Below are 12,462 nucleotides of genomic sequence, written 5' to 3' on the forward strand. Positions count from 1 at the left end.
TGAGAGAGACACATTGATTGGTTGCCTCCTGCACACCTGACAAGGGCCGGGGATTGAACCTGCAACCCAGGTATGTGCCCTTGACCTTGACCCTTTCAGTGTGTGGGCTGATGTTCTAACCATTGAGAAACACTGACCATGATGAGTATTTTTATTCTTTTTTTAAAGTATATTTTTATTGATTTGAGAGAAAGAGGGAAATGGAGAGGGAGATAGAAACATTAATGATGAGAAAGAATCATTGATTGGCTGCCTCCTGCATGCCTCCTACTGGGGACTGAGCCTGCAACCCGGGCATGTGCCCTGACCAGGAATTGAACCATGACCTCCTGGATCATGGGTCAGTGCTCAACCACTGAGCCACGCCAGCTGGGCTTTCAGGAATTCTTGTTGCCCTTTCTGACTACAACTGACTGTAATACCTAACTAGTATATTTTTAAAATAAAATATCTAAAAATGGTTTGTGTGAATATTATTCTTTAATCTCACAAATATTTTATCAAGTTATGTTTAAACTGAGGGATGAGATTGGAGAGTTACAAAAGGAACCTCAAAGCAGTCTTAAGAGTTTAAACCTAAGCATGAGAGCAAAAGGAGGGTGGTTGTATCACTTAATAATCCTACCTAATAAAGAGGGAATATGCTAATTGACCCCCACACCGTCGCAAATATGGAAGCACCCACAGCCAATAAAGGAGGGCATATGCTAATGGACTGCCCTGCCCTCAAAGATGGCGGCACCCACAGCCAATAAGAAGGCAATATGCTAATTGACTGCCCCACCCTCAAAGATGTTGGCACCCACAGCCAATGAGGGAATATGCTAATTGACTGACCTGCCCTCAAAGATGGCGGCACCCACAGCCAATAAGGAGAGAATATGCTAATTGACTGCGGGCGGTGCCCAGTCCATGCTCCACATGCCTGCCTCTGGAGTCCCCCAGTCCCCTTAGCTCCCCAGCCACCCAAGGCTGGCCCAAGGCACAGGCAAGCCTCGGATGGCTGCTGCCCAGCCGCCCAGGGCGGCCCGAGGCTCAGGTAACCAGGGCTGGCCGAGACTTGCACTGCCAGCAGTGCCAGCAGCATAGGTGTGATGGAGGCGTCACCTTCCCCTGATCTCTGGGTCGCCTCCCACCCCTGATGGCTCCTGGACTGTGAGAGGGGGCAGGCTGGGCTGAGGGACCCCCCCATCCCCAGTGCATGAATTTTCATGCACTGGGCCTCTAGTTAATACATAAGCAACTACTCCTAAATTAGAGGCTTTTCACGATAGTTGGGGGGTTAGCAGTTTGGGCCATGTTCAGCCAGGGGGTCGTCACTAGATTTGATTGCAGATACTGTAGTCATCTGTAGGGTGACTTAAGATGGCCTTGCTCCTTTTGTCAGGCTATGGGTGATGGCTGTCACTGCTGGGTCTAAGGGACAGCAATTGGGAGGCCTTAAAATGCTCTCATTCTCCTGTGCCTCTAAGGGATTTCTCCACTTGGTATTGAAGGCCTCTAGGGGGTCTAGGTTCAGAAGTCCACCTTGTCACTTCTCCTGACATCCATTGGTTAAGCCAGCTCCAATCCAGGAAGTGGACAAATAACTCCACCTATTGATGGAATCGGCAGCACAGTTATGTTGCCAAAATGTTGGTATACAGGAATTGGAGGAATTGTGGGTGGTTTTGTAGTCTTGTGCAGGAGCGACAGGATGAGAGTTGTGTTTTAGATGATCACTCTGAGTGTAGTGTCAAAGGGGCAGGGAAGAGGAGTCAGGCAATGGGTGATGGCTGTTCACTGCTGGGTCTAAGGGCATCAGTAGTCACGAGGCCACAGTAGTCAGCTATGGGAGAGATGGTAATAAGAGTGTATGAAGACATCACAACACACTTTTTAAATGGATATCAACAAGAAAGGTAGAAGGAGAGAGAAATAGAAACATCAGTGATGAGAATCATTGGTTGGCTGCCTCCTGCAACCCCCTACTGGGGACTGAGCATGCAACCCAGGCATGTGCCCTGACTGTAATCGAACCGAGACTTCCTGGTTCATAGGTTGACGCTCAACCTCTGAGCCAGGCCAGCTGGGCACAACTCATTTTTCATTGTCTGCTTTCAAATGTCTCAAGATGTTCTGTAATGATTTATAAAAGGGCAACAAAATGAAGAGGGGGACATTGAACTGATTGAGAGAGGCAGTACTAGATCAGGCTCAACTGGAAATAATTGGTTTTTTAATCCTCACCCAAGTGTATTATATTTATTGACTTACTATATTTTTAGAGCAAGAGGGAAACATTGATGTGAGAGAGAAGCATCGAGTGGTTGCCTCTCATATGCGATCCAACCAGGGACCAGTCTTGCAACCTAGGTATGAGCCCACAACCTTTTGGTGTATGGGACAATGCTCCAACCTACTGAGCCACACTGGCCAGGGCAATAATTGGTTAAGTTTTTATAAACCCTTTCCAATTAGCTCAGATAATTTAAAGGAAAAATAAATGTATGACACTTTTTTCCTCAGCATATTGGGCCCCAAGAACTTAGAAATAATTGGAAGCAAGGAAGATTTACTTTTGTTACCTTTTGTCTGATTGCTCACACAAATTCCCACCATATCAAGGCCTGCCTGTTGCATTTTTTTCATAGTCACTGTTACTGGTTAGGGATGTATGATTATACAATTAAAGTAATTTATGTAGAGAGGAGAATAATGTAACATTTGCATTTTAAAAGAGATGTTTAAACATTTTTACTTTAAAAATATATAATGTGTGAACAAAAAGGTGGGTTGTCTGGGGTTTTTTTTTTTTTTTGGTTTTTTTGCAAGGTATTAAAAATAATAGCATGAAGAAATGTGCACACAGAATAAAATGTGCGTCTTAAAAATATTTAATCATCATTGCAGCAACATAGTTTCTATCCAATGGTCTCCATAAATAAAGCGTCATTGCCTGGGAAAGAGCACCAAATCACAGAAACTGCAAATAAAAAAAAGGGTAGTCTTTCTGTGCTTCCTACTTGTAGCTGTTTTTCAGAGTTTTTTTGAGATTCTTACATGCATGATGCTTGATAAATAAAACAAATGATTCACGAGGAATAGGCTGTTTATTGACATTCACGCTGTTTGGCTGTTCGGAAGCATTTACTTTGCTGTATACAGTGAGTCACTATCAGAATTTTCAACCAAGTAATTATGAAATTATCAGTAAAAGAATATAGGCTATTTACTTTTAAAAATGTATCCTTTTGCCACCCTGTCTCCTACTTTTGTTATCATCTAATATCCAGTGTATTTTAAAATTTCCATGATTGACTTAAAATTGTCTCTTTTCCCCCAGTTTAAGTCAAAACTCAAAAGTCCACATATTCCTTAAATCTATATACTAACATAGTTCTCCCTCCTTTTTTCTTTTCTTTATCTATACCATTTCTTTGTTGAAGAAACTGGTCCATTTGTTTCAAAATTTTTTCTGCATTCTAGGTTTTGATGTTTAAAGACCAGAAAAAAGACATTAGTTTGGTTGTTATGACTGCGGTCTTCCTACATTTACTTCTGTCTTTTATAACATTGAGATTTTTTTTTTAAATATATTTTATTGATATTTCACAGAGAGGAAGGGAGAGGGATAGAGAGCTAGAAACATCGATGAGAGAGAAACATCGATCAGCTGCACTGAGGATGTGCCTGCAACCAAGGTACATGCCCTTGACCGGAATCGAACCCGGGACCTTTCAGTCCGCAGGCCGACGCTCTATCCACTGAGCCAAACCGGTTTCGGCACTAACATTGAGATTTTTAAGGAGAATAGGCTAGTTGTCTTGTTGAATGTCCCACAGTCTGGATTTGTCTGATCTTTTGTTACGATTAGATTCTAGTTAAATAATGCAGATGTAATTGTACCTTTTGAAGACTTGAAAATATAAACATAGGAATCATGTGGGTTTTACAGAGTCTTTTGTAAGTTCACTTCTAGGTCTACCAAGTGCTAACAGTACCTGATCTCATACTAAGCATTGTAACAGAGTCAGAGAACATTCAGTTAAGAGGAGTTTTAGATTTCCTCTCTGAAAGTCACAAACTGCAGAAAACTAGCAGAATAGGCCCAGTCTTCAAACAGAAACAGAAAACGGGATTTTGACACTTTTAGTATGGAGTACGTTTCTTCCCTTAACCACTGAATTTACATCATCACTTTCCTGAAGCTTTTGAGCATATGACTGACTCCAGTGCCTACGTCTCCTTATGTGGCTAGAGCAGTGGTCGGCAAACTCATTAGTCAACAGAGCCAAATATCAACAGTACAACGATTGAAATTTCTTTTGAGAGCCGAATTTTTTCTTTTTTTTTTTTTTTTGAGAAAATGAGTTTTATTTGTATTTTAGCAATGGCATCATTGTGGGTAAGAACAACAGGGGAATGGGAATCAAATTCCTTTGTGGGAGGCTCAAGCTGCCAGAATCCCTTGTCCTTCCCCACTTTGGGCACTTGGGGGGTGGAGTAGAGGAAAGGGAAAGGGCAGGGCATGATTGATAAAGCTGAAGAGTCACAAAAGGCACTGGTGGGTTACACTGGGCCGCGGGAGGGAGGACGTGGGCCAGGGGCTCTTTGGCATTCAGGCCTGGCCTCTAGTCCTTTCCCTTCCCTTTCTTGGCTTTGGTCTTGGGGGTACAGGCCTTGGTTACGCGGACGGTCTCCTGGCACTGGGCATTGTACCGCGCCTTCTTCAGGGTGCCTTGGCGGGCTTTGGTGCCCGAGCTCCCATCACACGACCCCCGGCTCTCAAACTTGTACTTGCAGTCGGCTCCAAACTCCTTCCAGTTACAAGGCACCCTGCACCAGATGCGCTGAGTCTGGGCCCCGCAGGTACCGTCGCAGAAACCCACCCCGCAGTCCTTGATGCTAGGGGTGCAGGGCCCCCAGGTCCACTCTGCGCATTTGCTCCCCGGGCCACCCTTCTTCACTTTGTCTTCCTTTTTGGCCACCGCGGAGGTGAGCGCCAGCAGGGTGAGGAAGGCGAGGAGGAGGAAGCCTCGGTGCTGCATCTCGCTTGCTGCCCGCAATCAGAGAGCCAAATTCTTTAAACTTAAACTATATAGGTAGGTACATTGTTATTAACTTAGAGTACCCTAATTAGCCACACTCAAGGGGCTAAAGAACTGCGTGTGGCTCGCGAGCCGCGGTTTGCCGACCACTGGGCTAGAAGAACTTTAGACCTATAGAGGCCAAGATGCTGAAAAACAGCACATAATTAAGAGACAGAATAGTGAGGTCCTGGAACCTCAGTCTCTTGAAGAATCAGTTGATTTTTTACCAAAGCTCCAGTGATTTTTATTGATGGGGTGAGTAGGAAGTCTATAATCATGGTACTTTCTATAATTAGGGAAGATGAAAGAATCAGGGATATTGCAGAATAAAGTTTTATCTTAAAGACTAGAGGCCTATTGCATGACATTCCTGCACTGGGAGGACGCGGGGGTCCCTCAGCCTGGCCTGCGTCCTCTCGCAGTCCGGGACCCCGGCCTAAGCCAGCAGTTGGACATCCCCTGAGGGGTCCTTAGGACTGCTACAATGGCGCTGCGCTTGCCAGCCGTTAGCCCGACTGCTGGCTGAGCAGCACTCTCCCTGTGGGAGCACACTGACCACCAGGGGGCAGCTCCTGCATTGAGCATCTGCCCCCTGTTGGTCAGTGCATGTCATAGTGACCTGTCATTCTGCCGTTTGGTCAGTTTGCATATTAGCCTTCTATTATATAGGATTATTGTATAGGATAGGTTTTAAATTTATACTGTGTGTGTGTGTGTGTGTGTGTGTGTGTGTGTGTGTGTGTGTGAGATGCCATTTTAGCTTAATGGATTTTAAAATTTTCTTTACTCTTTTTTATAATAACTTCCTTTCTTTTTTAGCAAGAAGGCTTTGGCCGACCAAGTGTGTACCATGCTGCAATTGTAATTTTCCTTGAATTCTTTGCTTGGGGCCTGTTGACAACTCCAATGCTAACTGTAAGTATTGCTGAACTGGGTCCTCATTTATACGAGCCAAAGAGAAGTGTTTAAGCCTATGTTCGCAGGACCATATGTCTAAATATGTGTTTGAGAGTAGTTTTTGACAGCAATTTAAAGACTGCTTATTCCATTGGGTTGTTTATGCTGTGCCAGATGGAACCACCTGCAATAGAACACTTGGGTTGCTCATTAAGTATTCCTGGGTAGCAGGACACTCTCACTGCACCAGAGTCCTGGTTCATAATGAATAAACTATATATATTTAAAAAGATCATTAAGATGTCTTAGAGGGAATTACAAAGCTTTGTTGAAAATTACAAATTACTTTATATGGATGTGATGGCCTTTGACTTAAGAACATAAAAAATAGGAGATTGGTAAGTACCTTGTAACAATGAAAGTGATGATTGTAAGAATATTGACATTTCCACTTTTGGTAGCTTACCTACAGTCATCTTTGCAGAGGCTGTATTGAATTTCTTAGAAAGAACTTAGATGTTTGATGTATGATTAGATGGAAGAGAGATACTAAGTAAAGATTGGGGTACAGATTTTAGGTGCCTAGTAACTATTTAACACTTAATTTTAATAAAGATATTTTAAAATTGGCCTTAAATTATAGTTGTCTTAAATTGTTCTTTTTTTAAAAAAATATATATTTCTATTGATTTCAGAGAGGGAGAAGAGATAGAAACATCAATGATGAGAGAGAATCATTGATCGGCTGCCTCCTGCATGCCCCCCACTGGGGATCAAGCCCAAAACTGGGGCATGCTCCCCTGATCGGAATCGAATCCAGGACCCCTCAGTATGCAGGCTGACGTTCTATCCACTGGGCTAAACCGGCCAGGGCAAATTGTTCTTTAAAAATAATTGGAAATTGCCAAAACCGGTTTGGCTCAGTGGATAGAGCGTCGGCCTGCGGACTGAGGGGTCCCGGGTTTGGTTCCGGTCAGGGGCATGTACCTTGGTTGCAGGCACGTCCCCGGTGGGAGGTGTGCGGGAGGCGGCTGATTGATGTTTCTCTCTCATCGATGTTTCTAGCCTCTCTATCCCTCTCCCTTCCTCTCTGTGAAATATCAATAAAATATATTTAAAAAAAAATAATTGGAAATTAACTCTTCCTAGTCACCATTTTGACTTAAGAGAATCTCTTTGTATACAACTAAACTTTGTTTCCAAAGTAGGTTTAGAAAATACAGAAACTTAGAGGGTGGCTGTTAGCCTTACATGAGACTTCGCTATATACTTTTAAGATTTTAATTCTTGTGGCACATTTAAAATACAATATGATTAAATAAAATTACAACATGGATGAAACAATCAATTTTAAAAATTGTCTGTGTTTTTAATCCTCTGTTTTATTCTTTCTCATTGTACTACTTTTTTCTTCATAATGCTTTACTACGGAAGGAACTGGGAATAAGTAGTCCCCAATTTAAGTTTCATGAGATTTGTCTGCCGTGCTCATCACTGTGGCCCTAGGAACTAGGGTTGCCTGGGACACAGCTGGTATTTTTCTTTGAACAAATATATATATTGTAGGTACATATATGTCCCCAAGTGATTATTTCTTTAACATTTTTAGCATAAGTATAGACACATCAGGCCACTCATTTTAAGAAACTGTGTTATTTGATTTTTTGCCCTAGTTCTTTATTTCTTTTTCCTTCCAGCTTTTCTAGGTTGCAAAGTTGCTTATAGTCTGTTGTGGTAGTTCAACAGCTTTCTCAATATGGAAGCAATCCTGTGATCATTCTTCATTGGGTAAAAATTCAAATTTAATTGAAGAGTACTTTAATGTTTCTGATACCCGTCAGAAATTCTGCAACTTCCTTCTACACATTAAAATCCTTGGGCCTTTTTGACCCTAGACCCCTTTTAATTTTAATTAAACTAGTAAATTTTAATATGCCCCAGGGACTGATGCACCTTCCTTCTTGCTGCCCAAGGCAAATAATTTTCCTAGATTTTCTATATCCCTGTTAGTTCCTAGAATGCATTCTTATAAGGCAGCTAAAATGCTGCTCTCCTGTCACTTTGCAGTTTCTAAGCAATTCTGCTGCTTGCAAGGATTTGGTTAAAATGGACATTTGTTTGTGAGGAGCATAGAGTTGCTAGTGTCACTTTGTCACTCTGGTGTCCTAGAAGTGTGCTGAGTTAGTGGATGTACTTATTCTTATTTTCTAAGCTCTTGATTTTGCTAAAAATAGTTTTTACATCTTTAAATGGTGGTTTTCCTCAAAATTTTTGTTGAACTTTATTTACAAATGGGATAGATCAGGGATTGTGAAAACATGTCCTGTGGGGCTAGGCAAGGAAGTAAATGTGACAAGTGTTGTCAGTTGGAATATATGTTCCTTCTACTGCACAGCCACTGTCTGCTACTCAGCCAGTCAATTACATGGCAGTTCAAGCCCCATGTTTTGAAATCTTCAGTGACTTCCTATGAAATGCTAGAAAGTTTGGTGAAATTTCCTGAAATTTGCAGATTGACAGCTAACTCACTATGAAAAATACAATGAGACAAAAAGAATTACTTTGCTAATTTTCCACCTGTGGTGTAGACACCTCTGGTAGCAAGAGTGTTGTTCTCCAGCCCTGATGAAAAGTCCTGTTCCTTAGAATTGCATCAAGTGCTGCTTATAGGACCTCTTGATTTATTAAAGTTTGGGTGTCTGGGAACTCCTGTAGTCCTGAAGTACTTTATCATGTGATTGTAGGGCTTCATGCCATTGGCAGCCATGAGTGACCTGGTGTACTATCCTTTTTTAATGAATCTTACACCATTCAATTCTTCAAGTATTTCACTTAGAAGTCCCACTTCAGATAACTGTGCTTGTGATTGTTACCTCGGAGACCAATAGCAGCTTTTTTCTTTTCCTTTTCTTTTTTTATTTTGTTAATCCTCACCACTTTTTCCCATTGATTTTCAGAGCAGAGAGGGAGGTGGAGAGAGAGAGAGAGAGAGAGAGAGAGAGAGAGAGAGAGAGAGAAACATCACTGTAAGAGAGGCATATCAATTATCAACTGGTTGCCTCCTGTAGGAGCCCTGACCAGGCTGGGGATCAAATATGCAACCCACTGACCTTGGCTGTAGCTCCGCAGATTTAAGAGTAAGATTCCAGGAGCTTATTTCATAACCTTTTATTAACCCTTTCAACTATAGATGTTTTTCCAAACAAAGGGGAGAATGGGCTACTATGAGTCAGTTTACCCACTAATATCTCAGTAAATTGTGCTGTGAATATTTGTGGGGGTTTTTTGCTGGCAAAATGGATGATTACCACAATGTTAAAGCATAAAAGAGGTCATCAAGCATGCTAGTATTTCTAATGAACAGCATAAACTGATGAAAAAAAAAACTCAAATCCAAAGACAGAGAAACATTGATCAGACTGTCAAACCTCAGAGGGAAGGTAGGGGAGGGTGGGGGTAAGGGGGAGAGATCAACCAAAGGACTTGTATGCATGCATATAAGTCTAACCAATGGACACAGACAGCAGAGGCGGGGTGAGGGCATGAGTGGGGGGGTTGGGGGAGCAATGGGGGGATAAGGACACATATGTAATACAATAAAGAAAAATTTTAAAAAAAGGAGTGCTGGTATTTCTAATGGTGTGCAAACAATAATGACCACAGGCAATGGAAGAGGTAGGAAACTGCTGATGATTTGGATGAATGAAAAGCAGCCAGCCTGTGACAGCAAGGAAGATGCTGCATGCTGGAGTGAGGATGAAAGTTTAAGGCGAGTAGAAGGTGGTTCGATAAACTTAAGGAAGTGTTTGTTTACAGATTAAACAGTACATTAGACATGTACTGTATGTAAGAAAGGTTAAAACAATCATTTGGGGGTCTGGATGAATTAATCCAATCTACATTATTTCTAATGGGGAAAAATGATTCGGTTTTTGAACAAATCTTCTCGAACATCCTTCTGGAACGAATTAAGTTCGAGAACTGAGGTTCTACTACATTGTATTTTCCATATGAACAACTGTAAATCTACTTTTGCTCAACCACATAAGCTCACATACATGCAGATATTGTACAGGAAATAATTTCTCCAAGTTTTCTAAAGTTACGTTTTTAAAGTGATAAACGTAAAACTTTTATGTTTACAATAGTCTTTCCCAAGAATAAAGGTGATATCTTCCTTGAGTTTTTATTTCTTAATATGTTTTAATTGAATTTAGAGAGAGGAAGGGAGATAGACAAATAGTGATGAATCTGTTTGGCTGCCTCCTGCATGCCCCCTGCTGGGGATTGAATGCACAACCTGGATGTGCACCCTGACCAGGAATTGAGCCAGCACAGGATGACGCTCAACCACCAATCACACCAGCCAGGGATCCCTGAGTTTCTTAATGTGAAAGGTGTTTAAAAAAATGAAAACTTTGACCTTATCTGAGATATTAATATACTTCTTATAATTAGGTTTACTTTATTATGGTAACAGTTATCTTTTGTAGTTCAATTTATTTATATCTTTAATTTCTTTGACTATCGTAAAAAGTTTGAATATTGCTGTTTCCTTTACAGTCATTAGCTTTAAAAACAATTACTGACTTCTTTTACTTATTCCTCCTATAAAATTTTACTGTTTCCTTCTCTTTTTTTTAATAGAGAAAATTAGAAAAGTTTTAAAAAGCATAGATAGAAAAATCTTTAGAGGAATAGCCTACAACATGGCTGTTACCCAGAAATGGTCACTCAGACTGCCAGAAATTAGAAAGCATAGACTGTCATCCATGCATGGTTATGGTTTTACCAAATTAAAAAGGTTATCTCTTATTCCTAGAGAGCAGTACCTATATCAGTGAATGCATGTTTGGATTATTTTGAGTATAGAATTGTTTTAGGGGATGTAAGGAGTCAGGAGTGTGAAGACAGAATTGGGGGCAGCAGATCAGCACTGCTGCCCCTTCGACAGCATGAGGGTAACCTGGAGTTTTGAGTGCTCACCGGCACTCCCCCCAGTGGCAGAAGCTATGAGAAAGCCTGTAGTCAAGAGAGTCAGAAATGTCTTTAAGCTCCCAGCCTTGCTCTGACAGAGGATAGAAGGGAAAAGGGGAGATTGAGAGACAGTGTCACTCCCTGGATCAGAGAAGCACTTTTAAAAATATACTGATTTCTTGTTTTGCCGTTTCACCACATTTTTGTGATGTGTGTGACAAAATAAATTATTAAACAGTTCAAAAATTCATTTGTATGTCTTTTTAATTTAAATTTTATATTGTTGACACCATTGTAGATTTTCCCCTACTCTCCCCCCATTGCCTACCTACATCTCCCCCTACCTATGCCCTCACCACGCTATTGTCTGTGTCCATGGCATATGCATATATGTTCTTTAGCTACTCGCGTCACCTCTTTTCTCCAGTCACCACCATTCTTCTCCCCTCTGACATTTCTCAGTCTGTTTCATGTATCCAAGCCTCTGCTTCTATTTTGTTCTCAAGTTGCTTTTGCTTATTAGATTCCATATATTAGTGAGATAATATGGTATTTGTCTTTCTCTGATTTGCATATTTCACTTAGCATAATACTTTCCAGGTCCATCTATGGTTGTTTTTTTTTTTGTTTGTTTGTTTTTGTTTTGTTTTTTTTTACAGCTGCATAGCATTCCATTGTGTAAATGTACCACATCTTTTTTATCCTTTCATCTACTAGATGGGCACTTGGCTGTTTCCAGATCTTAGAACTATTGTAAACAACACTGCTATGAGCACAGCGGCGCATATATTCTTTCTGACTGGTGCTTCAGGATTCTTAGGAAATTATTGTTTTCCACAGTGACTGCACCAGTCTGCATTCCCACTAGCAGTGCAGGAGGGTTCTCTTTTCTCCACATCCTTGCCAACACTTGTTTGTTGATTTATTGATGGCAGCCATTCTGACAGGTGTGAGGTAATACCTCACTGTACTTTTAATTTGCATCTACCTGATAATTAGTGACCTTGAGTATTTTTTTAAATGGCTATTGAACATCTGTATGTCCTCTTTGGAGAAGTGTGTATTCAGGTCCTTTGCCCATTTTTAACTTGGATTGTCTTCCTGGTGTTGAGATGTATTAATTCTTTATATACAGTGTGGGGTAAAAGTAGGTTTACAATTGCTCATATGGAAAACAATGCAATAAGAAATAAGTAATGAGCCCTAACCGGTTTGGCTCAGTGGATAGAGCGTCAGCCTGCAGACTGAAGGGTCCCAGGTTCGATTCCAGTCAAGGGCATGTACCTTGGTTGCAGGCACATACCCAGTAGGGAGTGTGCAGGAGGCAGCTGATCGATGTTTCTCTCTCATTGATGTTTCTAACTCTCTATCCCTCTCCCTTCCTCTCTGTGAAAAATCAATTATATATATATATAAAAGAAATAAGTAATGATATAAGAATATACTGTGTATCTCATACTTAAAACTGTAAATCTAATTTTACCTCACCCTGTAGTTGGGAGATAACCTCTTATCA

At 41.1% G+C, this 12,462-nt stretch overlaps 2 protein-coding genes across 3 annotated transcripts in view; one reads left to right on the forward strand and one right to left on the reverse strand.

Annotated features, from left to right (window-relative positions):
- The window catches only part of MFSD14B (major facilitator superfamily domain containing 14B), an 82,743-nt gene that overhangs the window by 6,902 nt on the left and 63,379 nt on the right, over positions 1-12,462 (forward strand). The window contains exon 2 of the mRNA XM_080669891.1: positions 5,892-5,987. Coding sequence (XP_080526017.1) covers positions 5,892-5,987 — 96 coding nt within the window. The remainder of the gene's footprint in view (positions 1-5,891; positions 5,988-12,462) is intronic.
- LOC308248582 (midkine-like) lies at positions 4,614-5,030 on the reverse strand (the record flags this gene model as incomplete). Of its 2 annotated transcripts, XM_080668700.1 has the most annotated exons (2): positions 4,614-4,789; positions 4,940-5,030. In XM_080668700.1, 2 exons carry the CDS (start codon positions 5,028-5,030, stop codon positions 4,614-4,616), a joined length of 267 nt encoding a protein of 88 aa, XP_080524826.1. The 2 variants fall into 2 exon arrangements, with proteins under 2 accessions (XP_080524826.1, XP_080524825.1); XM_080668699.1 differs by having other exon boundaries at positions 4,614-5,030.

The sequence above is a fragment of the Plecotus auritus genome (assembly GCF_963455305.1).
Source record: "Plecotus auritus genome assembly, chromosome: 5".
Classification (NCBI taxonomy): domain Eukaryota; kingdom Metazoa; phylum Chordata; class Mammalia; order Chiroptera; family Vespertilionidae; genus Plecotus; species Plecotus auritus.